Raw genomic sequence first — 22,672 nt, 5'->3', positions numbered from 1 at the left:
CTGGGCGCTAGAGCCCGACGCCTGGGACCCGCGGCCTCAGCACCTTATCCCAGCACCTTGGAAAGCCCCAGGAGAGAGGACGGCTCCGCCGCAGGGCTGATCCTCCGCAGCCGTGGGCGTCTGGCTGGACGGGAGGCCAAGCCGCTTCACAGCTGCAACAGCGTGGGAACAACGTGCTCGTCGCAGTTGCACTTGGCTTTGCTGCGCCTGCCTGCCTCATCGCAGCGAGCGACCCCCGGCCTCCCGGGCCCCGCGGCCTGCAGCCTTGGTGAGGCCGTTCCTGTGCTCGCAGCTAAGCACATGTGCAAATGTGCTGCTGGCCCGGGGCCAAGCCCTCGGCCCGGGGCGTTGCCGCAGCAAACAAGCCAAAGGCAAAGGGGAAAACCAGCCCCAGGAAACCTTGGCACATCCCTTTGCAGGAGACCGAAGGATGTTTGTCTGGGGACCTTGTTACTCCAGCACGACTCCACTTGCGTCATCTCGCCTCCGCTGACCCCAGGGGAGAAGTCACCCGGAGCCGAGAGCCTGGACCCGGGCCCGTGGGAATGGCCGGCTGGGCCCGCCACGGCACTGAGCGCTGGCCTCCAGCGCGGGCTGGGGCCCAGGGCCTGCGGCGCTGCGGCAGCCTTTTGAAGCAGGGGAGAGGACTGGGGCAGGTGGAAAGCCCCGGTGCAGGGCTGGGGCGGAGGGCTGTGTCCTGGGGCTGCCTCTAGCTCAGCCAGCAATGCCGTTCCTGCTGCCCGATGCGTGCCCCGGGCCGAAGTCTCCAAAATCTCTCTGTCTGGCAGCGAAGGGCGCCCGCAGGCTTCCCCCCCCGCCCCGAGCAGCGTTTCTCAGCCCTTCCAGCCCCAAAGCACCCTCGAGAGATCGAGGCCCCTCCATAACTGTGGCTGGAGCAGCACCCCGTTCCTGAAACCAGCTCGCGGATGACTGCGCCCAGCTCCGTGCACGGGGGCCAGGCAGGGCCGAGCCCCAGGCTGGCTTCTCTGCTCGTCTCACGCTCCCCGGGGCTCCCTTCAGAGGCTCTCGGGGCCGCGGATTGCTGCCTTGGAGCGGGCCCCCCGCCCGCACGGCTGTGGGGACCGGCTGCAGGACCACTTTCTCGGCAGATGCCCTTGGTCCCGGCGGCGCTAGGCCTGGCTGGGCTCACTTCCCTTACGCTAGCGGCCAGGCCTGGGTCGCCGGGGCTGGTGCCCGCGCGCTGGTGCCGGGAGCGGGGCGGGGCCGGCCCTTGTCGCTGCTAGGAGACGCTGTAAACAACCCCGGTCCCCTCGGAGCCACCGGCACCGGGGCCGAGGCACGGCGGCTCCCCCCAGCTCCTGCGGGGGACAGGAGCCGCGCCGGGGCCGGAGAGCCGTGGCAGGCCCACGCCGCTTCGGGGCGGCCCGTTCGGTCGGGGGCGCGAGGCCCCCCAGCCCGCGCCGCGCTGCGGAGAGCAGCACGCTGACAGGTTGCTTTCCTGTCCCGTCCAGCCCCGAGCCCGCGATGACCGGTAAGGAGGCTCCGGCTCTCCCGCAACGGGGCAGCAGGCCCAGGGAGAGCGGTGCAGAGGGGCTGGGCGCCGGGCCTGGGAGCGGGGTCGGGCTCGGGGCGTCCAGGCTTCCCAGCTGTCCCTCGCTGCTGCCGGCGCCTGCAGCCAGCCCCGCCGCGAGCAGCCCCGGCAAGTTTCCGCAGAGCTACGAGACCCCTGTGGTCACAAATGCCAAGCACTTTTCTTTGCCTCGACTATCACGGCTGTGGGCGCTCTCCGTTCTCCGCAGCCCTGAACGCAGGCTCCGCGCCCGTGTGATCACAGGACTCCAGGAGCCGGGGCTTTAGGGGAAACACCGATGTCACCGAGCGTGGGCTAGCGCAGCAGGAACTGCGCCCTGGGCAGGAGGGCAGAGCTCAGCTGAGCCCCCGGCTCGTTCAGCTGTCGCTAATGGCTCTGCGCTGGCAGGACCAGGGCAGGGGGACTTGGGAGCCCCCGGCTCAGGCGCTCCCCCTCCCCGTGCCTGCACCTGGTGCGGCCCCTCCTGCCCCCATGCGGAGGCTGGCGTGGCTGTGCAATGCCACGCACGCAGATCCCCGTGCTTGCACAAGCTGGAGCATGGTCACACCCGCTGCGCGCCCACGCGGGGGAGGGTGCCGGCTGTGCCACCTTTGCCCACAGCCGGGGGTATCAGGCCTCCAGCACCCACCCGGGAGTCGCTGCTGCCCCGAGCAAGGAGGGTGCGAGCGATGCCAGGGCATCTCCTCCCCCTGCTTTGCCCTCCGGGCCTCTCCTGGCACCCGCCGGCTGTGGCCTCTGCCTGCCTCGCTGCGCCCACACAGGCCAGGAAACTGGTTCAGGGAGTGGGCGGGAGATGGGGCAAGGCCCAGAGCAGGTGACTGTGGGGCTTGGCCCTGTTTTGGTGTCTCCCTTTCCTCGGCCCGGCCGGAGCTCTGTCCCCTCCAGCCTCCCCCGAGCAGGAGGCCATCCCCGAGCGATGGCTGGGCCGTGTTTCATCTCGACATTTCTTCGGTGAACTCGCCTCCTGGCCAGAGCAAGCCCCTGCTGCCCCGGGGGTGGAGAGGGCTCTCGCTCCCCGCCGTGCAGCCCCGCTCGGTCCCAGCGCAAAGCAGAGCGGTCGCTGGCACCTCGGGGCCGAGAGACGAGTGCCGGCTCTCCGGGGTCGGCGCTGCTGGCGCTGAGCTCGCCCAGCCGTGCGTTCAGCTGTGCCCTGCCCAGCCTGGGGGGCTCTGGGCGAGGGGACCCCACAGGGAGGGAGATCCCTGGGTGCACGATGCAGGCGCCCTCCCCACCAGCCTTGCCGGGGTGCAGGCCGACAGGCTTGGGGGAACTGCTGGGCCCAGCGGTCCCACAGCAGCCCCGGCGGGGACGGTCCTTCCCGGGAGCATGCCGCCCAGCCTGGGAAAGGCGCACGCGGCCTGGCGAGCGACTCGCCGACGCGTGGCGGCTGTGCGGGTCCGAAGGGCAGCGGGGGGCAAGGGGGGTGATATAGTCATCCGACAGCCGCACAAAACGGAGACGGGGAGCGGGGAGCACGCTCCTGGGCGGAGGTGCTGCGGCTCTCGGAGCCAGGGAACAGCAGGGGGGTTGGCAGGGGCAGGGGCAGGGGCAGGGGCGGGTGGTTTCCCCTGGGCACACGGGAACAAGCACTGCACGGCCCTGGGGGGGACTGAGCCCGTGTCCGCAGCAGGAGGCTGCAACGTGCCAGGCCGTGGGGCGCACCTGGCCGGGGGAGGGTGCTGGGGTCCGGCAGGGCCAAGGGCGCTGGCTCTGAGCCACGCTGCTGGCACTGGTGACTCACCATGCTCGCCAGCTGGTTTTCCCAGTTCAGAGGTGCCTGGAGGCAGCGCGTGTCCTGCTCTGGCCAAGTGCCCTTAGCGTGGCCGCGGTCCCATGCTGTGCCCCTCTGCTGTGCCAGGCAGCGCTGCCGCGGGCCGTGGTGTCGGTGCTGGCCGTGGGACAGTGGCAGTGCTATTTAAACCCATGCAGGAGCAGTCAAACTGGAATGATGGTTTGTACTGTAACACGACACCCGTCTATCAGCAGCGCCACCCCCGCGGGCATCCTCCCGGGCACCCGCCCCACCTGCGGAGGTGCCATCGCAGGGGAGGGTCGAGGCTCTTCCTCCTGCCCCTCCGCTCACCCCTCCTCCCGCCTTGGTTGGAAGCAGAGGCGCTGGAGGAGGCAGGAGCGCGCATGGGGTCACGGCACGGTGATGCCCCTGCCGTCAGGTCACCGGCTTCTCGGGCTCGGGGCAGATCAGCCGGTTTGCTGCAGTGAGTCAGTGGGTCCCATCCGCACCCTGATCCGTTCCCTCAGCAGCACCTCGCCTGCCCTTGCCTGGCATGTGACCCTGCTGTGCCCTGTGCGCTGCCAGCTGCACCCAGGGGAGGCTGCATTCCCGGGTGGGCAAAGGGTTCGTGTCTTTGCCTCGCACCTACTCTCAGGGTGCCGGGGAGCACTTTTGACCTTCCTGGGGCGTTGCTTCCAAAGTGTCTGGGCCTGACGGGTGGTGAGTCCCATCAAAAGCACCCAGGAAGCAGCCTGGATGGAGCAGGTGTCGCTGGGTGGTGCCTGGGCTCCTGGCCTGGCAGCGCTGCTGTCTGCTGCAGGGAAGCTCTTTCCGGCCCCAAGTCTGCTGTTGGCAGGCTCGTCGCGCTCCTCTCATGTCCTGGGCATGGCCAAGGCCTACGTTGCACCGGACCCTGGGCCCCTGCAAGGCTGTGTGAATCCCGGAGCTGCCAGCACCCTCTCGAGCCGAGGCACACGGGACTGTTCAAGGCCGGGGGGCTGCTCAGGAGTGGTAGGTGGGCTGGCAGAAGCTTGCAGTAGCCCGCACACTCCGGCTGTAGGGGCCTGCAGGCTGGCAGGGATGCCAGCCATGCTGGAGGCAGCGGGCATGGATTGCAGGTGCTGGGAGAAGGGGACCAGCTACAGAGGATAACTGGCTGGTGCACAGGAAGCAGCAGAGCCTGGGAAGAGCAGGCAGGGAGAGAGGGGGAGGATGGTTGGTTGGTGGCGGCAGTACTGGGTCCTCTGGCTGCAAGGCTGGAGGCAGCATGGGATGCCCCTGCCCACTGTGGGTCAGAGAGGCCTGGGTGAGGGAGATTTCTTACCCTCCACTGAAGCTGACCTCGTGAAGGAACACCTCGACAGCCTGGACACCTTCAAGTCAGCCGGCCCTGACGGGTTACACCCCAGCGTACTCAGGGAGCTGGCGAGCATCATAGCCCAGCCCCTGCACAGGTCTTCAAGAGCTCCCGGCGCTCTGGTGCAGTGCCCGAAGACTGGACAAAGGCTAATGTGCTGCTGATCTTCAAAAAAGGGAGGAAAGTGGATCCAGCTAACTATGGGCCCATCAGCCTGACCTCTATCCCGGGGAAGGTCTTGGAAAAGATTATCAAGGAGACCATCCTTAACAGATTGGCTGATGGCAATAACCTGAGGGATAGCGAGCACAGGTTTGTTGCGGGTAGGTCTTGCTTGACTGATCTCATTTCCTTTTATGACCAGGTGACCTATCCCCTGGACAAGGGGGAAGAGATTGATGTTGTATATCTTGACTTCAAGAAAGCTTTTGATCTGGTTTCCCACAATCACCTCTGAGCAAAACCGGCCAACTGCGGCCTCGACGTCACCACGATCCGCTGGCTGGGGAACTCGCTCTGCGGTTGGACCTGGAGGACGGTGGTTGATGGAAGTCAATTGACTTGGTGCGCGGTCACCAGTGGGGTCCCTCAAGGCTCTGTCTTAGGTCCTGTACTATTTAACATCTTCATTAACGATGTGGACGTTGGTGTCAGAAGCGGACTGTCCAAGTTTGCCGATGACACCAAACTTTGGGGTAAAGCATCCACGCCTGAGGACAGGTGAGTGATCCAGGTGGATCTTGACAGGAAATGGGCAGATGAGAGCCTGATGGTGTTTAACGCTGAAAAATGGCAGGTTCTTCACCTTGGGAAGAAAAACCTGCAGCATCCTTATAGGCTCGGCAGTGTTACGCTGGCTAGCACTACAGAAGAAAGAGACTTGGGGGGTCATCACTGACCACAAGATGAACGTGAGCCTGCAATGCGATGCTTTGGCTAGTAAAGCGAGCAAAACGCTGGCCTGCATCCATAGATGCTTCTCGAGCAAATCCCGGGACGTCATTCTCCCCTTGTACTCGGCCTTGGTGAGGCCGCAGCTGGAGTACTGCGCCCAGTTTTGGGCTCCACAATTCAAAAAGGATGTGGAGAAGCTTGAGAGAGTCCAGAGGAGAGCCACGCGCATGATCAGAGGTCAGGAAAACAGACCTTACGATGACAGGCTGAGAGCCACGGGACTCTTTAGCCTGGAAAAGCGCAGGCTCAGGGGTGATCTGATGGCCACCTATAAGTTTGTCAGGGGTGACCACCAGGATCTGGGGGGATGTTTGTTCACCAGAGCGCCCCATGGGATGATGAGGTTGAATGGTCATAAACTCCTCCGTGACCATTTCAGGCTGGACATAAGGAAGAATTTCTTCACTGTCCGAGCCCCCGAGATCTGGAACAGTCTGCCAGCGGAGGTGGTTCAAGCACCTACATTGAACACCTTCAAGAGACATTTGGACGTTTACCTTGCTGGGATCCTTTGATCCCAGCTGACTTCCTGCCCTTTGGGGGCTGGACTCGAAGATCCTCTGGGGTCCCTTCCAGCCCGAATGTCAGTGAAATCTATGGGTGTGCCCCCAGAGTGGTCGGCGGCCAGGTGTGCCCCCATCACAAATCCAGGCGCTGCTTGCCTGGGGCACCGGCAGGGCTGAGAGCAATTTGGGACCCGGACTAGGGCCTGTACCTTCTCAGGGGCTGCTTTCCGGGGTGTCTCCGGTGAGCAGCAGGGCCCTGGGCCACGCTGTGCTGTTGCACTCGTTCATGTGCGACATGGGCTTGGCAGCCTGGCGGGAAGCTGCTGGGAGAGGTGGAGCGGCTGCCTGGGCAGGTGTGGGGGTCCCTTTTGGGGGTGCCATCAGGATGGCTCTCAGTGGCATTTTGGGCTGACACACCATGCTTCCCGCCTGGGGGAGAGCCGTGCTGGCCTGCTCCCTCCAGAGACGGGCCAGGCCAGGAGCACGTGGCCCACAGCTCCCCCGGGGCCTGATGGGCAGAGTCCCCAGGTGCGTCCGCACGCGGTGTCCGCACGCAGTGTCGCGCTGCCCCGGGGCGTTCTGGCGAGCCCGGCGGCCCCGTTTCCCTCCAGGCAGGGCTGCCTGTTCCTGCAGAGCAGAGCGGAGCGTGCAGAGGCTGCAGGGAGCAGCGTGATCACAGGGCGCGATGCCTGCAGGGCCTGGGCCAGGGACCCACGCAGCGGCCCAGCCTGCCGGGAGCTTGAGGGCGGCTCTGGCACAGGCCCATGGACCTGGCAGGGCTGGGTGGGACGAGCGGGGAGGGGACCCGCTGGCCTGGATGGGGGACAGGGCAAAGCCAGGCTGTGTGCACCGCGCAGAGTTCATGGGGGGACCCCACTGCCACAGGGGATGGCCCCGCTGGGGGCTATAAACAGGACAGGGAGCTCTGGACGTGCCCCGCTCAGATCCTCTCCCTCTGCAGCCTCCCCTGCTGCCGGTGTCGGGGACAGCCCTGCGTGCCGCGTGGTGCCGGGGGCAGGCCTGACAGGAACAAGCCCCCTCCTCCGCGAGGTGCCTGCAGGGCATGGGCCAAGGGTGCGTTCCCTCTTGCTCCAGGCTCAGCCCGCTGCCAAGGTGTAGCTGTGCTCCAGGAAGACAAGTGGCACCGAGCCCTCAGGAGCAGGGGCAAAGGACTGCTGTAACCAGGGCCCCGGCAAGGTCCCTCCTGGCCACGGGGCTGGCGCTGGCTCCGTGGGGCCTGATGCACCCGCAGCCGGCGGTGTCTGGCACTGCCAACTGTGCAGGCCCTCAGGGTCTTCGCCTGAGAGCTTGCTCTGCGACCCTGGCACCCCCCAGCCCCTGCTCTTGCACCGGCTCATTAGCGGCTCTGTTTGCAGAGCTGCCGCAGGTGTGCCGTCTCCCAGGTGCTGATTGAGAGCAGGTGGTGCTGGTGTCACTGGGGGGGCCCTGGGCAGGGCCGGGCAAGGCTGCCCAGTTCCCAGGGGCTGAGGTGAAGGCGTGGGCGGTGCCGTGGGGCTTGTAGCAACCCGCCCTCTCGCCCTGGCCCAGGTCTGTCAGCGTGGTGCCGAGGCTTGGGGCCAAGTCTCCCTGTTCCTGGCCCTGCAGAGCCCGCAGCTCCGCGTGGCTCCTCCACAGCATCCCGGGGGCTGCGTCGCCTCTGCTGCGGCCCGAGCGGTGGCCGCCCTGTGCTGCAGGGAAGCTGCAGAGGAGCCTGGCTGGGAGGTGGCGCAGGACAGGGCCGCGCCTTCTGGTGCCCGGTGCCCGGCGTGCTGCCCTGCGCCCCAGAGGCGCGCGGCTTCCGGCTGCTGTGGCTCCTGCGGGGGCGCTGGCAGGGGCACCGTGCCGGGGGCTTGGCACAGGCTGGGCTCGCGGCAGGGCTGGCGCTGCCGTGCGCGGCCGCAGGAGGGAGCCGGCTCCCCAGCAACGGGCGGAGGCGGGGATGCTCTGGGCCTGGGCCTGGGCCTGGGCCTGGGCCGGGGCAGAGCGAGCGGCGGCTGGCCCAAGAGCAGGCGCGTGGAGGCCGATGCCGGCAGGGCCGGCTAAGGAGGCTCCTGACTTGCTGCTGGGGCAGGGTGCAGCCTTGTGAAGCTGTTGCCCCCCTGCCTGGCTGGGGGCTGGGGCCAAGCCAGGGGGCTCAGGGCTGCAGGGGTCGTAGCTTTGCCCTCGCAGATGGGGCAGTGTGCCCTGGCATCAGGCAGGCCCTGGTTCTTTGGGACATGGCATCGTGACTTGCTGCCTCCCCCCCCGGGCTGCGGTGCTCAGCTCCTCCACAAGGGCCGGATGCTGCTGCAGTCCCAGGACTCGGGGCGCTGGGGGCTCGGGAGGGGACACAGCCCTGGGTGCCAGCTGTGCTGCGTGTGGCTGGCACAAGAGCAGTGTCCTGACCCCCATCCCTGTGCTGTAAGGGGACTGGCGCAGGGGGTGGGCAGGGGCGAGGCGTCCCCTTGAGCCCGGAGCCCCCAGGCGCTGTGGCACGGTCCCCTCCAGAGCGCGTCCTCTCTGTCTTGCAGGGAACGAGCCCATCAGCATCCTCAGCCTCCTCCTGGGCATGGGCCTGTCCCTGCTGATCCTGGGCATCCTCGGCTACAGCCTCATCAAGTGGTTCCAGGGTGGGCACTGCTGGCACCGTGAGTCCGGCCGGGCGGTGGGGCGAGGCCGGGGCAGCGCGGAGGGGCGCTCCGCGGGGGTGCTGCTGCGGTGCTCCCTTCCCGTGCGTCTCCAAGGGCTCCAGCTTGGCACCAGACGAAGTGCGGGGCCAGTGGTGGCGGGGGGGCTTGGGCCCTGTGCCACGAAGCAGGAGTGTCGGCGCGCTGCACTCTGGCCAGGCTGGAGCCAGCTGGGAGCAGCTGCATGCAGGAGGCTGCTTCCCGAGACGGGCAGACCCGGAGCCGCCGGACGTCCCTAGAGGCACCGGCTGCTCCGCTGGCCGTGTGCCTGGTGCTTGGCATGTCCTAACACTCCCACGTCTTGGGAAGCGCGTACAGCTCCCCCAGGAGCCAGAGAGACGAGGGCATGGACCCCTGCCCCTGCAAAGCATCCACGGGCACCGCACGGCAAAGCTGCGCTGGGGGCTGGGTCACGAGCCCGGACCTGGCACAACACCCGCCAGCCCGGCTCCACGCGGGCTCCAGACGCGCAGGGGGGCCTTCCAGCCGTGTATGCGGGGCCATGTCCTGCACCTGAGGGACCGTGCACTCGCTGCTGTCCGCTAACGTCGTCTTCTCTCTCTGTCTCTGTCTTCCCAGGGCCTAACTTCGTTTTCAACCTGTACCACATCCGGTGAGTAGCTGGCGCCGGTGGTGGCCATGGCAGAGGCTGAGCCCCAGGATTTTGGCTGGCGGGAGGGCCGGTGGCTTTGGCTGTGACCTTCCCTGTCAGTCCAGGGAGTGTGTGGCAGCACGTCCTTGCCCTCCAAGGCTGCGGGTGGGGGGAGAGCTGGGGCAGGAGCCCCCCGGGGCAGCAGGGCAGGGGGCCTGGGTGCCAGAGGCTGTCATCACCGCATGCTCCTCTTGGCTTTGGGCCTGCAGAGCTCGTGTGGGGTAAAGGCTGCGGCCCTTGCCCTTGGGGGCTTGTGGGAGAGCCCCTTGCGCAGGTGCAGCGGGGTGGCTGCGTGGCAGCAGCCTGGGGCATCGTCCTCACCCTGGCTCCATCCGGCTCCCTTCAGAGGCCACAAGTCCGTGGAGGTGGAGCTGGCCTCGCCGTTCACCGTCAGCGGCTCCATGAGCGACGCGGGCAGCGGGTACAGGCGGTTCCAAGACAGAGGCGTGTGACGCGGCGCCCGAGGCGCTGGCGCTGCCAGGTGAGGCGCCCCGAGCCTGACGCGCTTCCCTCGGGCAGGGACTGTCGGTCGTGGCCATCCCAGTCTCTGGCCCTGAATCCAGGAGGGAGTCCCTCGGGCTCGAGACTGCGCCTGAGCCTGGGGGGATGCCCGCGGGCAGGGCACCGTCTCCACTGCTTGCCCCCCGCCAGCTCCCCAGCGCAGGGGAAGAGCGGGCCAGGGTGGGCGGGGAGACAGGGCTCTGCCATTGCGGCTCGTTCTTCCAGCAGGGGACCCTGCATCCCTCCCGCGGCCCCGCGCCCTGGGGGTGCCACCTGTGCTGCCACCCTGTGCGGGGCGGGGGGCTAGTTCTCCACACCTGCGTGTGCCCACAGAGTCGCTGCATGTTGCTGCTGGAGAGGCTGCCTTGGGCTTCCTGGCTGATGCCTGCCCCAGCCCTTTGCTACTCGAGTTCCCCCTGCCCATCAGAGGCGCCGTCTCCCCGCTCGTGTCTCTGCCCCCGGGCCCGGGCCACTGCCTCCCCTGTGCAGGGGGCTACGGAGGAAGCAGACCAGCTCGCCCCGTGCAGGGCCCTGCCTTGGGGCAGTGGCTTCCTCCGTCCGTGGCACCGATGCTCGCTCCACCGGGGCCGAGGGGGAGAGGACTCCTGCAGGCCTGCTGGGCGGCCCCAGCACCTCGCACGGCCCCGCTGGGGTGCAGCACGGATGAGCAGGGGGCCACGCCAGCATGGCCGTGGGCCCGGCGGCAGGGACCCAGGTGTCTTGGGAGATGTAAGCCTCTGCCCCTGCTTTTCCCAGCCCACGGGGCCCTGCTCCTGCCCGTGGCCACAGAAACCTTCCTGCCCCGCACGCACTGCCCTGCGCTTGTGCTGCAGCAGTGCCAGGTCCCTGGCACAGACCCGGCCCTGCGCGCTCCTCGCCGATGGCTTCGGCCCCAGGACTTGCGGTGTCAGTTGCAGGGAGCCATGGGTCGTCCGCGGAGGGTTGGCATCACCGGGTCCTGCTGACGTGCACTGCCATGCCCCAACACGCACTGCCACGCCGGCAGGTGGAGAAAGCCAGGCAGCGACTGCCGGCACGGGGCAGGATGACTTGTGCCGCGTGCTCCCTGTGCTCGGGGAAGCGGCTGCTCCCGGGGGCAGGGATGGCCACGTGGGTACCCGCGTCCCACGGAACCCGTGGCCTGGGCAGCTTTCTCAGGCTTTGCCTGGAGATCCCTAAAGTTTCCCCCGGGCCTGTCCTGCAGTGGGGCTCAGGGTTTTCCCCAGGCACTTGTTTTGTTTCCTTTTTCACAACGGGCAGGCCAGGCCGTTGCAGCAGCCCTGTCTCTGCAGCCAGCCCCTGCTGCGAGCGACTTCCTCTTGTGCATCAGGCTGCTGCTTTTACTGGTGGAGCCTCCCTGGCCCCCGTGCTGGCAGAGCCGAGCACCCAGGGTGCAAAACAAGCAGGTGCCTGGACGTGGTTGTGCCAGCACATGACTTGGGGGTCTCCTGACTCCTTACCCAGCAGCTGGCAGCCTCCATGCCCAGGATCCAGCCCCCGAGCGGCTGCTCCTGCCCTCTGTGCTCCCCAGCACCGAGCTGGCCGGACCGGCCTGCTGCACGGAGCTGAGGTTGGGGGTCAGCCTCGGCCTGCCCAGGCCTGATGGCCACTGGATGTGTCCCTCGAGCCCCTGCCCCTGGGCTGACTCCATCGGGGACTTCCCCTGCCCCCCAGGGGCAGTCCAGTGCTTTTGGTTCCTTAAAAAAGCAGCTTGGGAAGCTGCTGGATTTCTACAGAAACTCAGGCTGCTGTTTCGGTTCTCAGAGCACTTCTCCCTCCACGCTTTCATCCTGGCTCTGCTGGCTGTGCCCTGGGCAGGGGCTGCATGGGGGATGAGCCCAGATTTCAGGCCACGTTCCCCTTTCTCATGGGGTGCTGGGTGGTTGCATGCTCAGGTGCTCCCAGAGTGCCTGGAGCCCCATGGCAGGGCGGCGAGGGCCCGAGCTGTTCTCCGCTGTGGCACCGTGAGGGGAAACAGTTACTTCCCCTGCAAGCTGCCAGGCAGCAAAAGCCGTCAGCCCCATGCACGCCAGGAGCTCACGCCAGGCCTGTGGAGCGCTGCCCCGCGCGTGTCTGAGCGCTGGGGGTGCTACGGCGGGGAGTGGGGACGGCGGGAACGTGCAGGCAGGCTGGCACCAGGCGTGCAGGCCCCAGGGACAGGGAATAGATTCATAGACGTTAGGGTGGGAAGGGACCTCGATAGATCGTCGAGTCCGACCCCCTGCATAGGCAGGAAAGAGTGCTGGGTTCAGATGACCCCAGCCAGATGCCTCTCTAACCTCCCCTTGAAGACCCCCAGGGTAGGGGAGAGCACCACCGCCCTTGGGAGCCCAGTCCAGACCTTGGCCACTCTCACTGTGAAGAAGTTCCTCCTAATGTCCAGTCTGAATCTGCTCTCTGCTAGCTTATGGCCATTATTTCTTGTGACCCCCAGGGGCACCTTGGTGAGCAGAGCCTCACCGATTCCCTTCTGCGCCCCCAAGATGTATTTATCGTCAGCCACAAGGTCGCTTCTCGACCTCCTCTTGTGGAGGCTGAAGAGATCCCGGTGCCCTCGTCTCTCCTTGTAGGGCTTGGCCTGCAAGCCCTTAACCATATGAGTGGCCTCCTCTGGACCCTCTCCAGGTTATCCACATCCCTCCTGAATTGTGGCGCCCAAAACTGGACGCAGTACTCCAGCTGCGGTCTGACCAGCACCCGATAGAGGGGAAGTATCGCCTCCTTGGTGCTGTTTGCCATGCATCTGGCAATGCACAATGAAGCGCTGTTAGCTTTGCTGACTACTTTGTCACGACTCGTGTTCATCTTGGAGTCCACTAGGACTCTGAGATCCCCTTCCGCTTCTGTGCTGCCAAGCAGGTCATTTCCTAGGCAGTAGGTGTGCTGGACGTTTTTCCTCCTTAGGTGCAGCACTTTCCATTTCTCCTTGTTAAATCGCATTCTTCTGTTTTTTGCCCATCTGTCCAACCTGTCCAGGTCTGCCTGTAGTTCCCTCCAGTGCATCCGCTTCTCCCCACAGTTTTGTATCATCCGCGCACTTGGACACAGTACACTTCGCTCCCTCGTCCAAGTCACCGATGAAGACAATGAAGAGTATCGGTCCAAGGACCGAGCCCTGCAGGACCCCACTGCCCACGTCCTTCCAGGTCGATACCGACCCGTCCACCACCACTCTCTGGGTGCGGCCCTCCAGCCAATTTGCCACCCACCAGCCTGTGTAATCATCCAAGTCACAGCCTCTTGGTTTGTTCACCAGTACGGGGTGGGATACCGTATCGAAGGCCTTCCTGAAGTCTAAGTAAACGATATCTACCCCTACTCCTGTGTCCAGGTGTTTTGTAACCTGTTCATAAAAAGAGGCTAGATTAGTCAGGCATGATCTACCTGCTACGAGCCCGTGCTGGTTTCCCCTCAGCATAATTTTTCCTGCTGAGCTCTCACATATATGAGCTTTAACAATCTTTTCAAAGACTTTGCCAAGGATGGAGGTGAGACTGACTGGCCTATAGTTGCCTGGATCCTCCTTCCTCCTCTTCTTGAAAATAGGGACCGCATCGGCCCTTTTCCAGTCCTCTGGGACCTGGCCCGTGCGCCACGAGTGCTCAAATATTCTGGCCAGGGGCCGTGCAATGGAGCTCGTCCGGGCTGCCGACTTCAACGCATCCAGTCCTCCCAAGTGACTCTGCACTATCCTCAGGGTCAGCGCTTGGTGGTCTGGCACCCAGCTGCTGCCTCTCTACCAACCCATTGTGAGACTTGTCTTGCCCCTCGTTTAGGAAGACTGAGGCAAAGAGCTCGTTGAGGAGTTCAGCCTCGTCCTCCCATCTGTCACCAATTGCTTTTGCCCATTCAGTAGTGGTCCTATACCGCCCCGGGCCTTCCCTTTACTCCCTACCTATCTGAAAAACAATAGAAACAAAAGGCTGCCCTGGTAGGAGCAGGGAAGGTGCCGCTGAGGAAATGCGACTACCGCCCGCTTCCCCCTGGGGAAGCGAACAAGAACGAAAGTGAGCGCGCCGCCCCCCTGCTGACTCCGCGTTTTCAGGCTCACGGTTTCGGGCCTGAGCGGGCTGCAGCTGCGGGCAGGGCGGCTCCCCGGGCGGGCACAGCCTCCAGCCGGGAGGGCAGCAGGGCACAGGACTGCTCTGCATCTGACGTCCGTCGGCCTCACCGTCTGCCTGGAGGCCGGAGCACCGCTTCCTCCTGCTCCCATGCTTGTGCTGCTGTCTCTGCGGCCTCGTGCGGGGCGGGGGCGCCCGGTCCCTGCACTGTGCGGGGCGGGGGCTGGGAGACGAGGCTGCTTGGCCCGGACGATGCCACCCGGCGAGCAGACGCGCCGGGCCCGGACCCCCCGCCTCGCGCAGACGGCGCACGGGCGGGGGCCACGAAGGATCCCCGGGTGTTTCGTTCCCAACTGTTTTCTCCGAGGGCAGAAGCCCCCGGGCCCGCCGCGCGGCACGGCACGTGCGCGGAGGCGGCGAGAACAAAACAGGGGAGCAGCGCAGCCACAACAAAGGGGCTGGGAGCGAGGCGCGAAGTCTGCCGCCCGGCAGCGGGCTGAGCGGGGACAACAACAGGAAGCGGAGCCGGCTGCAGAGAGGGGACTGGGCTGTCGACACGCCCGCGTGCGGCGCCCTCACCTAGACGCTGCAGCCATTCACAGCCTGGCCCAGGAGCCAGCTCCGAGGAAGGCGGCTGCAGCCGTCCTGGGTCAGGCTGGCGGGGCCTTGTGCCCCTCTGCCGGGAGAAGCCCCGACCCCTAGCCCGTGCTGTTGTGCTGCAGAGGTGCAGGGACGGGCAGCTGGTGCCCGGTCGCCCTGGCGTGGGGACGGGCGGTCCCCAGCTCTCCTGGATCCAGCCCAGCACTGGGTGGAGCTGTGCTTCTGCGCTTGCATGCGCGTGCATCTGCCTCTCTGTCCTAGGCACCTAACTTGTGTTGCTAATAGAGCTGTGGTAGCCAGGCCCGGTCCTCCTGCCATCTCTCCATCCATCTGCCGGTCGCCTTCCCCTTCTGCCCTTGCACCAGGCGCTGGCGCGTGGCTGAGCACGCGTGGGCCTGTGTGTGGGGGAGACGCCAGACCCCAGCTACATCCCACCCCCTCCCCTCCTCCTCGTTCCTCTCCATCCCATGGACGGGGGCTTCTCCCAGGCGTCCCCGTCTAGCTGCCCGCGTTCCAGCTGGTTGACGAGAGCAAACACAGCCATTTGCCCGAGGAAACCAGAGGGGCTCGGGGGAAGGTGCAGTGAGACGCGCCAATCCTGCTCCTGGAGGCACCGACTGTCCTGCAGAAACCGGCTGCAGGCGTGCAGATCGGGGCCCCGGCCAGCTCGGTGCCCGATTACATTTAGTGCGTGACACCAAAGGTGGCAGCAAATGCTGGCATCAAGCACGGGCAGCTCCAAGGGGTCACTGAAGCCCGCTGGAGGCTGAAGCTGGCCGAAGTGGAAAGTTCCCGTGAACCTCCTCCCAGGCTCAAGCTATGAGCTGGTGCAGGAAAATGTGTAAGAAGCTGGAATTTCCACTTTGAGGTTTAGCGAGTTCCCCCGTCCTTCTTGAGGAACTTGCTTCTCGGGCTGCCCTGTGCGCATGTGCGTGTGCCTGAGCCTTTTGTAAAGCTTCCACAGCGTTGCAGAAATGTTTAACAGAGTGTGCCAAGCACTGCATCAGCCCTGAGTCAGAGGCGCATTATTTCCTACACCTGCGTCAGGCTGTGGGCTCCTCCCACCAGCCCCCTCCGCGCCGGGAGCACCACGCACGATGTGGTCCCAAGCCGTGACATCAGAAGCTGGTGCAAGAAGCCACATTTAGTGTGGATGTTTCTGCTTTTCAGGGGAAGTTTGAAAAATCCCCAAAATAGATATGCAGGGCACCAGTGGTAGAATGGAAATGAGAGAAATGGGGTAAGGTTGGGAAAGTCGAGCTCAGCAGGGCTGGGCTCCTTCCCCCAGCCCCTCCTTGTCGCGCCCGAGCACCAAGAAGGCATCCTCCATGATGCGTGGCAGAGAGCACCTGATGTGTGGGCACGGCTTTGGGCAGATGTTATCTGAAGCCGGGCGCTGCGAGGGGAGCCCCCCGGTGCACCCACAGGGGCAAGTCTGTCTCCACCCAGGCACAGCCTTGCCCCTGGATTTTGTCTATGAAAAAGCCCACGGTGAGTTTGTGACATTTGGGGGACTTCTGAGAAACTGCTGATGCTGCAGGGAGCCCCGTCTCCCCCGCAGCACATCACTTTGATACTCCACTGCCACGTAGCAGGAGTCCTTTTCACCTGTGCAAAGTGAGTGCACGTGCGTCCTGGCCAGAGGGACCGTGTCTCGCCCCTGGCACATGCACACACCACAGCCACCACTTTCCTGGTCCCTGCTGCTGGCAGGTCCTCGCAGGACGCTCTCCACACACTACGTTCGCACGAATGTCGTTCAGCTGCTGCTCAACAGCACTGTGCCCCTTTGAAGGAGAAAAGGTGCTTGGGCTGCTCCTGTTCCCCAGGCATGATTTGGAAATGATCTTTCCCATGTGTGTTTTACAAGCTCCAGTTTGTGTCTTCCAGCAGGAGCATCCCAGCCCCCTGAAGGGGAACCCTCAGCTGTCTAGTGAGAAAGAAAAGCACCTGCATGAATGCCTAAATAAATAACCTTTATAGATTTATAAATTAAATACAATAAATAACAGTTCTTTGTACAAACCAGGCAACACATTTCACATGGGCAGCGGCACGCAGCTCTCCTGGAAGTGCCATCCCCATGCCCATAGCAACACGCGACAGCTGCATGGCCCTTCGCAGGCGTCTCAGCCCGGTGCCGGAGCAGGGAGAGGACACACGGGGCAAGGCCTGGCGGGTGCTGTGCCCGAGCAGCTCCGCTCACCTCCGGCAGGCCCCATTCCCAGCGGGAGCGGGGGCAGCATTTGGGCTCGTGTGGTTCTGGGCTCAGTGCTTCAGTTTTGGTGCGTGAGCTGCTGGCGGGGCCGGGGCTAGCTCCTCCTCGGCAAACACTGTTGCCGGCCATCGTAGGTGTGACCCCCCTCTTCTACGCTCAGCTCTCGTCACTGAAGCAGAGCCATGGGGCTGAGGCCAGGGGCTGCGCCCCGTTCCCCAGACAGGCTCCCTGGACTCTCGCTACGTCAGGTCATGGGGCGAGAGCAGCAATCTAGCCGCTTCAGTCTTGTGCGTGGGCTTCTTGTTTCGGTTTGATGCTGCGCAGCTGCTCCGTGACCACAGCTCCCCCCGACCCTTCTGGAAAGCAGCCATATACAGATCGTACTCATGACGCAGGGCTGGTGGGGAGAGCGCATCCGGTTTCTGTACTGGGAGCATGGTGCTCTCGAGAGCCAGGCCCTCCCAGGGGCTTTCCATGCCTCTGCACTGGAGTCCCAGGAAAGGCGGAGGAACTTCCTTCTGCAAACGCACCCCCTCGGGCGTCCGGCACTCGGAGCGCCACGTCACGGGGCCTAATGCCTGTGCCTGGGCAGTGGCAGGCTGTTCACGATGTGACCCTGGCATGGACCTGGGTGCGTAGCCATGGGACAGCCCCCAGAGGAAGCCTCCCCGCGGGATGACTCGTGCCCCACGAGCACTGTCGGGTGCAGTGCTTCCCAAGCAGGCCCCTGCAGCTCCAGCCAGCCCCAGGGCAGCGAGGGGCAGGGAGCAGGGACCTGTCCTCTGGGACGATGGCCTGGCAGGGGCCCTGTGTCCACACACACACTTCCCTGGGCGTAGCAATGTTCTCTGCACGGCTGCGAGGGGCCCGGGAAGCTGCCTTTGGGCATCTCAGCTCTGAGGGCCCTGGGCCAGCAGCCCTGCGGTTGGCAGCCCTTGCAGGGATGAGGCTGCCACCTGGACCTGCTGCAGTCCCGACACGTCAATCAGGACACTTGCAAACATTCAGGTGTCGGCCACAGTTTATGGCAGCAGCTGGCCTGGTGGGCAGGGCAGGGCGAAGTAGTGTGGAGTTGTCGGACCGAGAGCTGGTCGGGCTCAGAGGCGGCTGTCCTTGCACTCCGCGTCCAGCAAGCTCAGCGGCTCGATGTCCAGGCTCAGCCACTCGCTGGAGTTCAGGCTGGAGATGAGGGGCAGGGCACCCAGCTGCCCAGTGTCAAAGATGCCCAGGGGAAATGGTGCCTTCGGCAGGTCCGGGAAGAGCTTCATCACTGGGGAGGGCGCCGGTACCCCGGAGCTGGGCAGGTCCCAGGCTCTGGAGTCAAACCTGTTCAGCAAGCTCAGAGGTGCCTGCTGCTGAGCGAGGGCCTGGTCCCCCAGGGCAATGGCCATGCTGGAGCTGCTGCAGGGAAGCTCGGGTGAGGCCTGTTTCAAATAGCCCTTGGCAGCGACGGGCTCAGAGCCCACGTCTGGGGTGCCCTCCACCTTGCCAGCGCTCCAGGCAGGCCCGGCACCGTCCAGGATCAGCTGCGCCTCCACCTGGCCCTTGGACTGCTGCAGGTACCCCCGGAACGGCACGTGCTCCCTCTCCCCCGCGCCGGCAGCGGGGGCACGACCCAGTGCCCCGGGGCGCGGCACGTCCCCTTCCTCCACCAGCTCATAGTCCTTCTGGCTGGGGGGGCGCTTTGCCAGGCTTATGCCACTGTCATCGCCCTGTGGCAGCTGCCTCTGGTAGCCCTGGGTCCCCGAGCCGGGCGGCTGGCTCAGGTCGGAGGAGGAGACTTGCAGGCAGATGCCGCTGTCCATGCTGCTGCAGCTGCGGTCGTCCGTGGGCAGGGCACAACCCTCCAGCAGGCGCTCTTGGTCTCCGTGCACCGTGCAGTCCTCGTCGAGCACCGGCGGTGCCAGCTCGGAGCCGCTGTCGAGGCGGGCGCGCTGCGCGGTGTCCTTGAGGCACATGGACAGGGACCGGACAGAGCTCACGTCCGTGCCCCCGCCAGAGAAGTGCTCCTGCTCTGCCCACAGGGTGCTCTGCTTGATGAGGGATTTCTGCGAGGGCAGGGAAAAGCGGGGCGACGAGTTAGCCTCGTTCTGCTCCTTGCCCCCATCCTCTGCCTCCCAGGAATCCCTTGGCTTTTGTTCCAGCCCTCCCTGCCACCGCCCCAACCCCGGCATGGCCAGCTGGGCATGGCATGCAGCTCATGGAGCCACGGGGCCACTTTCTGTCGCCAGGTCTCTTTGGTAGGTGCTGGGCACCGAGCCTGCCCGCGGCCTAGAGCAGGGGGCCAGGCGTGCCCAGGGCCAGGCGTGCCTGGGACCTTGTTGGCAGCTGAGGTCTGAGACTGCTTCCAAGACAGGGTGGGATGGCAGACCCCGACCCGCAAAGGGCCCCAGTCACAGCCATGAGGTCCAGCTTGTGTCCGTTGGCTTACCAACACAGCCGGCGTCCTCATGGGCCTCCTTATGTACATGCAGACGAAGAGCGTCCCCAGGAGGAGCAGGGCTGTGAGGATGAACACGGTGATGCCCACGATGGTGGAGATTAGCTCCATTTTCTCTGGAAAGGGGCAGTTTGCCAGGGTCAGGTTGCGGGCGCAGGTGGGCTCGGGGCTCCGCGCATGTGCCACATGGCCGGGCACCCGGCCTCCCCCTTTCCCCGGGGCTGGACAGCCCGTGGGGCCTGTAGCACGGCCAGGAGCGGCCCCCCTGCAGCAGGAGGGGAGCACGGAGGGGCTCTGGCTCTCCCCCCCCGGCCGGCGTGACCTAGCACCCATGCTCAGAGCGCTTCACGTGTGACACTTCCTGGGGCCTCAGCTCCTGGGGGAGCGTCTGCGTGTGGTGAAGGTGTGTGCATGTGACAGGACATCCTGCGTGAGCGTGTTGGAAGAGGTGTGGGGGGAGGATGTCTGTGCCTGCTTGCATATGCACACATGAGCACTGGCGTGATGGAGAGAGCCGGAGCGCTTCTTACTGCCCCCGGCCCAGGGGCCTTGCTCCCCTCAGCCCTGCAGCCTGTTCTCCCGGGGGCCGGGCCCTCCTCCCAGCTGTAGCCCCACGGTGCTGCATGTGCCGCGGGAGGCAGCAGGACAGTGGCGACAGCCCCCTGGTTCGGAGGGTGGGTCTGCCCCGGTCCCAGCCTCTGGCGGGCAGCCCCCGTGCCCACTGCGCCCAGTCCGTGCCCTGCGGGAGTGCAGGACCCGGCTGTGGCACAGCCAAAACGAGGGGCTGAGCTCTGATGCCTCAGCTGGCGTGCCCCGCCCCACAGCCCTTCCCCTTACCATCCTTGACGGGGATGGAGACACACTTCTCTTCAGTCCATATCCCGGGGTTCGGCCTGGAGATGATGCGCGGCTGCAAGCGCACGCAGTACTGCTCGCCCCAGGAGAGGTCGGAGATGACGATCGTCTCGCTGGAGTGCACGTACCGGACCTGAGCAGGGCACAGGGAGGCTGTTATCTGGGCGGGCTGCTTCCCAGGCCTGCTCTGACTATTGAGGTTGTTCCCGGGTGGCAGGCCCGTGGCACCGGGTCCCTGCCCTCTTCCGGGAGCACCCGAGGTGCGACCAAACTGCCGCGGGCTTTAGCTCTGGGCTGCGGCTGCCCGGGGATGCCAGCCCGCCTGCGTGCATGGTCCAGCTAACAAAGCCAGTCGAGTTTAGGGGGCGATGGCAGGGGCTCGCTTGTGGAGCAGACCTCGCCCTGCTCACCTGCTCGTGGTCTGAGGTCCTGTTGACGAGCACAAGGTACTGTCTGCTGTGCTTGTACAACTCCGCGAACGAGACGGTCACATTGCCCACATGCAGGGGCAGCTGCACGCTCACGTGGATGTTGTTGCCCATCACCGACAGATGAACCCCGGGGAGGTGCAGAGTCGCTGCAAACGAGAGGCCGTGTGAGAGCAGCTTTGCTCTGTGACCGCCGGAGGCCTGTCCCGGGGAGCCTCCCCCAGCCCCACGGCCCTCCGAGCTCTGCAGCAGGGGCCCTGGGGCTTTGCCTCTTGCTACCTCCCACGCCGGGGCAGGGCCTGAGCTGCCCCATCCCACCGAACCACGGCACGGGACTCCTCCCGAGGCTGACGGGCACGGCCGAGGCAGCTCCGTGCCTCGGGGGCTTGGTGCCCAGAGAGGAGGGTGAGGGGAGCGCCCCGTTACCTTCTCTTGGGGAGAAAGCATTCGTCCGGTTCCATGCCGAGGTGCAGTTTCCAGAGACGGCCCTGACCCGGGCGTAGTAGCGCTTGGTGGGCTCCAAGGTCTCGTTGGTGAGGTCGCAGGAGAGCTCAGAGATCACGTGACACTTCGGGGCAGGCATCCAGTTCCCAGACCCGTACCTGCGGACACAGCGTGCTTCCTCAGCACGGGGCCGCGGGGCGGGAGGGCCGTCCGTGGGCCGAGCCGCCTGGTCAACGCCAGCAGAGCCTGGGCACCAGGGCCTGGCACGCGGGGTACTTACAGCCTGTATTCCACGTTGTACAGGGCGTCGCGGGGCGTGTCCTCCGCGGGCTCCCAGTGCACCATGTGCTGCAGGGTCTGTGCCACGAATCGCACCTGGGTCGGGGCTGCCAGCGGCTGGGCTGCGGGGAGGACCAGACCGCGTGGTGAGGGGAGGCTGGCGGTCCAGGCCAGGCCCAGGCAAGGCTGGCGTGACTGTGAGGCGGGGAAGTTCCCCTCGGGGGGAGGCCAGCAGTGACCTTTGCCGACCCTGTGCCTGGGGAAGGCCAGGGGAGAGGCAGGGAAGTTCTCCCTGCTGCGGGTGCACGCTCCTTGCTGGGGCTGGGCAGGGGGGTCGCTGCCCGGGGCTGGCAGCTCCAAGGAGCAGCTGTGCCCCTCAGCGCCCCGTGGCTCGGCTGGACGTGCCACCCCCGTGCCTGCCAGCTGACGGCTTTCCCCGCCCCGGCTCTCCTGCGGCCCCCGGCCCCCCGCCCCTTCCACATCCTCGGGCGCCACGTCCCGTGTGCAGGGCCCGCGTCCTTGGCAGGAGTCCCCGGGGGAGCCGCGGGACCTGGCTCCCTGTCCTGTCCCGCCACTGCCTGCCTGCATGTCCCTGGGCAAGCTCCAGCTCCCGAGGCTGCGGCGGGCAACGCGCTGAAGGAGTTGCCTGTTGGTCTCCCTAAGCTCACTGCTGCCAGGGAAACTCGTAAGTCCCCCGCTGAGGAGGCTTCCCTGCCCGGCGCGGCGCGGCGCGGCGGCGGGGCGTCTGCGGGGCGCGGAGGGCGGAGCGGGGGGCGCGCGTGCTCAGCCCGGGAGCGGACACTGAGCCGCCGCACGCCCGCGCCCCGACCGGAGCCGGATTCGTTTCGGCCCTGGCCAAAGTGCAGAGGGTCAAGGTCCGATGGGCGCTGGCAGGGCAGGAGCGGCGCCGGCGCCCGGGCCTGTGCTGAGGTGGGGAGCGGGCCGGAGCCAGCCCCCCGCTGCCCGCGGCCCGCAGAGCCGGCGCGAGGCGGAAGCCGGGCAGCAGAGGCAGAGAAACTGCGGGCTGAAAAAGCCCGGCGGTTCTGGCCCGGCCCGGCCCGGCCCGGCCCGGCGGCGCAGCGGGGCACAGCCCGCGGCCAGGGGCGAGCGGCCAGCGGCCAGCGGCAGGGCAGCCGGCGGCGCAGCGGGGCACAGCCCGCGGCCAGCGGCGAGCGGCAGGGCAGGGCAGGGCAGCTGGGCGGCGCAGGCCGCGGGGCGCAGGGCGACTTACCGCGGGGCCAGGCGCAGAGGGTCAGCAGCAGGGCCAGCGCCAGGGCCGCGCAGCCCCGCGCCATCCCGCGTGTGCTGGCCCGCCGGAGCCCGGCCGCGCTGTGGGGGAGCTCCGCGGCCGCGCCCCCCGGGCTGCGCCGCTGATGTCAGGGGGCGGCCGCCGAGGCTTCCCGCCCACGCGCCGCGGCCCTGCGGCT

General features: G+C 66.1%; 2 protein-coding genes across 5 annotated transcripts; one reads left to right on the top strand and one right to left on the bottom strand.

Annotated features, from left to right (window-relative positions):
- Positions 1-1,276: 1,276 nt before the first annotated feature.
- SMIM35 (small integral membrane protein 35) lies at positions 1,277-13,230 on the top strand. Of its 3 annotated transcripts, none has more exons than XM_090027266.1 (6): positions 1,277-1,492; positions 5,006-5,361; positions 8,612-8,710; positions 9,347-9,380; positions 9,766-9,900; positions 12,897-13,230. In XM_090027266.1, exons 2-5 carry the CDS (start codon positions 5,277-5,279, stop codon positions 9,869-9,871), a joined length of 324 nt encoding a protein of 107 aa, XP_089883392.1. In that variant the 5' UTR covers positions 1,277-1,492; positions 5,006-5,276; the 3' UTR covers positions 9,872-9,900; positions 12,897-13,230. The 3 variants fall into 3 exon arrangements, with proteins under 3 accessions (XP_089883392.1, XP_089883391.1, XP_089883393.1); XM_090027265.1 differs by having other exon boundaries at positions 8,612-8,728; XM_090027267.1 differs by lacking the exon at positions 5,006-5,361 and having other exon boundaries at positions 8,612-8,728.
- A 3,310-nt stretch (positions 13,231-16,540) lies between these two features.
- On the bottom strand, positions 16,541-22,608 carry IL10RA (interleukin 10 receptor subunit alpha). 2 transcript variants are annotated; one of them, XM_090027838.1, is made up of 7 exons: positions 22,477-22,608; positions 21,247-21,367; positions 20,949-21,124; positions 20,505-20,671; positions 20,077-20,227; positions 19,231-19,355; positions 16,541-18,847 (listed from the first exon to the last, which is right to left on the bottom strand). In XM_090027838.1, exons 1-7 carry the CDS (start codon positions 22,538-22,540, stop codon positions 17,897-17,899), a joined length of 1,755 nt encoding a protein of 584 aa, XP_089883964.1. In that variant the 5' UTR covers positions 22,541-22,608; the 3' UTR covers positions 16,541-17,896. The 2 variants fall into 2 exon arrangements, with proteins under 2 accessions (XP_089883964.1, XP_089883965.1); XM_090027839.1 differs by having other exon boundaries at positions 19,231-19,301.
- Positions 22,609-22,672: the final 64 nt, after the last annotated feature.

The sequence above is a fragment of the Crocodylus siamensis genome, chromosome 14, assembly GCF_052110815.1.
Source record: "Crocodylus siamensis isolate JL-2025a chromosome 14, ASM5211081v1, whole genome shotgun sequence".
NCBI lineage: Eukaryota > Metazoa > Chordata > Crocodylia > Crocodylidae > Crocodylus > Crocodylus siamensis.
The sequence above is the reverse complement of the archived record's forward strand: the minus strand, read 5'-3'. Positions and strand labels throughout refer to the sequence as shown.

Coding starts and splice junctions, on each gene's coding strand:
- SMIM35 (XM_090027265.1), top strand. CDS start 5,277: ATGTGGACGTTGGTGTCAGAAGCGGACTGTCCAAGTTTGCCGATGACA. Junction 5,362..8,611: donor GCATCCACGCCTGAGGACAG/GTGAGTGATCCA, acceptor TCTGTCTTGCAG/GGAACGAGCCCATCAGCATC. Junction 9,381..9,765: donor TTCAACCTGTACCACATCCG/GTGAGTAGCTGG, acceptor GGCTCCCTTCAG/AGGCCACAAGTCCGTGGAGG.
- IL10RA (XM_090027838.1), bottom strand. CDS start 22,540: ATGGCGCGGGGCTGCGCGGCCCTGGCGCTGGCCCTGCTGCTGACCCTC. Junction 21,368..22,476: donor CCTCTGCGCCTGGCCCCGCG/GTAAGTCGCCCT, acceptor TCCTCCCCGCAG/CCCAGCCGCTGGCAGCCCCG. Junction 20,672..20,948: donor TGCTTTCTCCCCAAGAGAAG/GTAACGGGGCGC, acceptor TCTCGTTTGCAG/CGACTCTGCACCTCCCCGGG.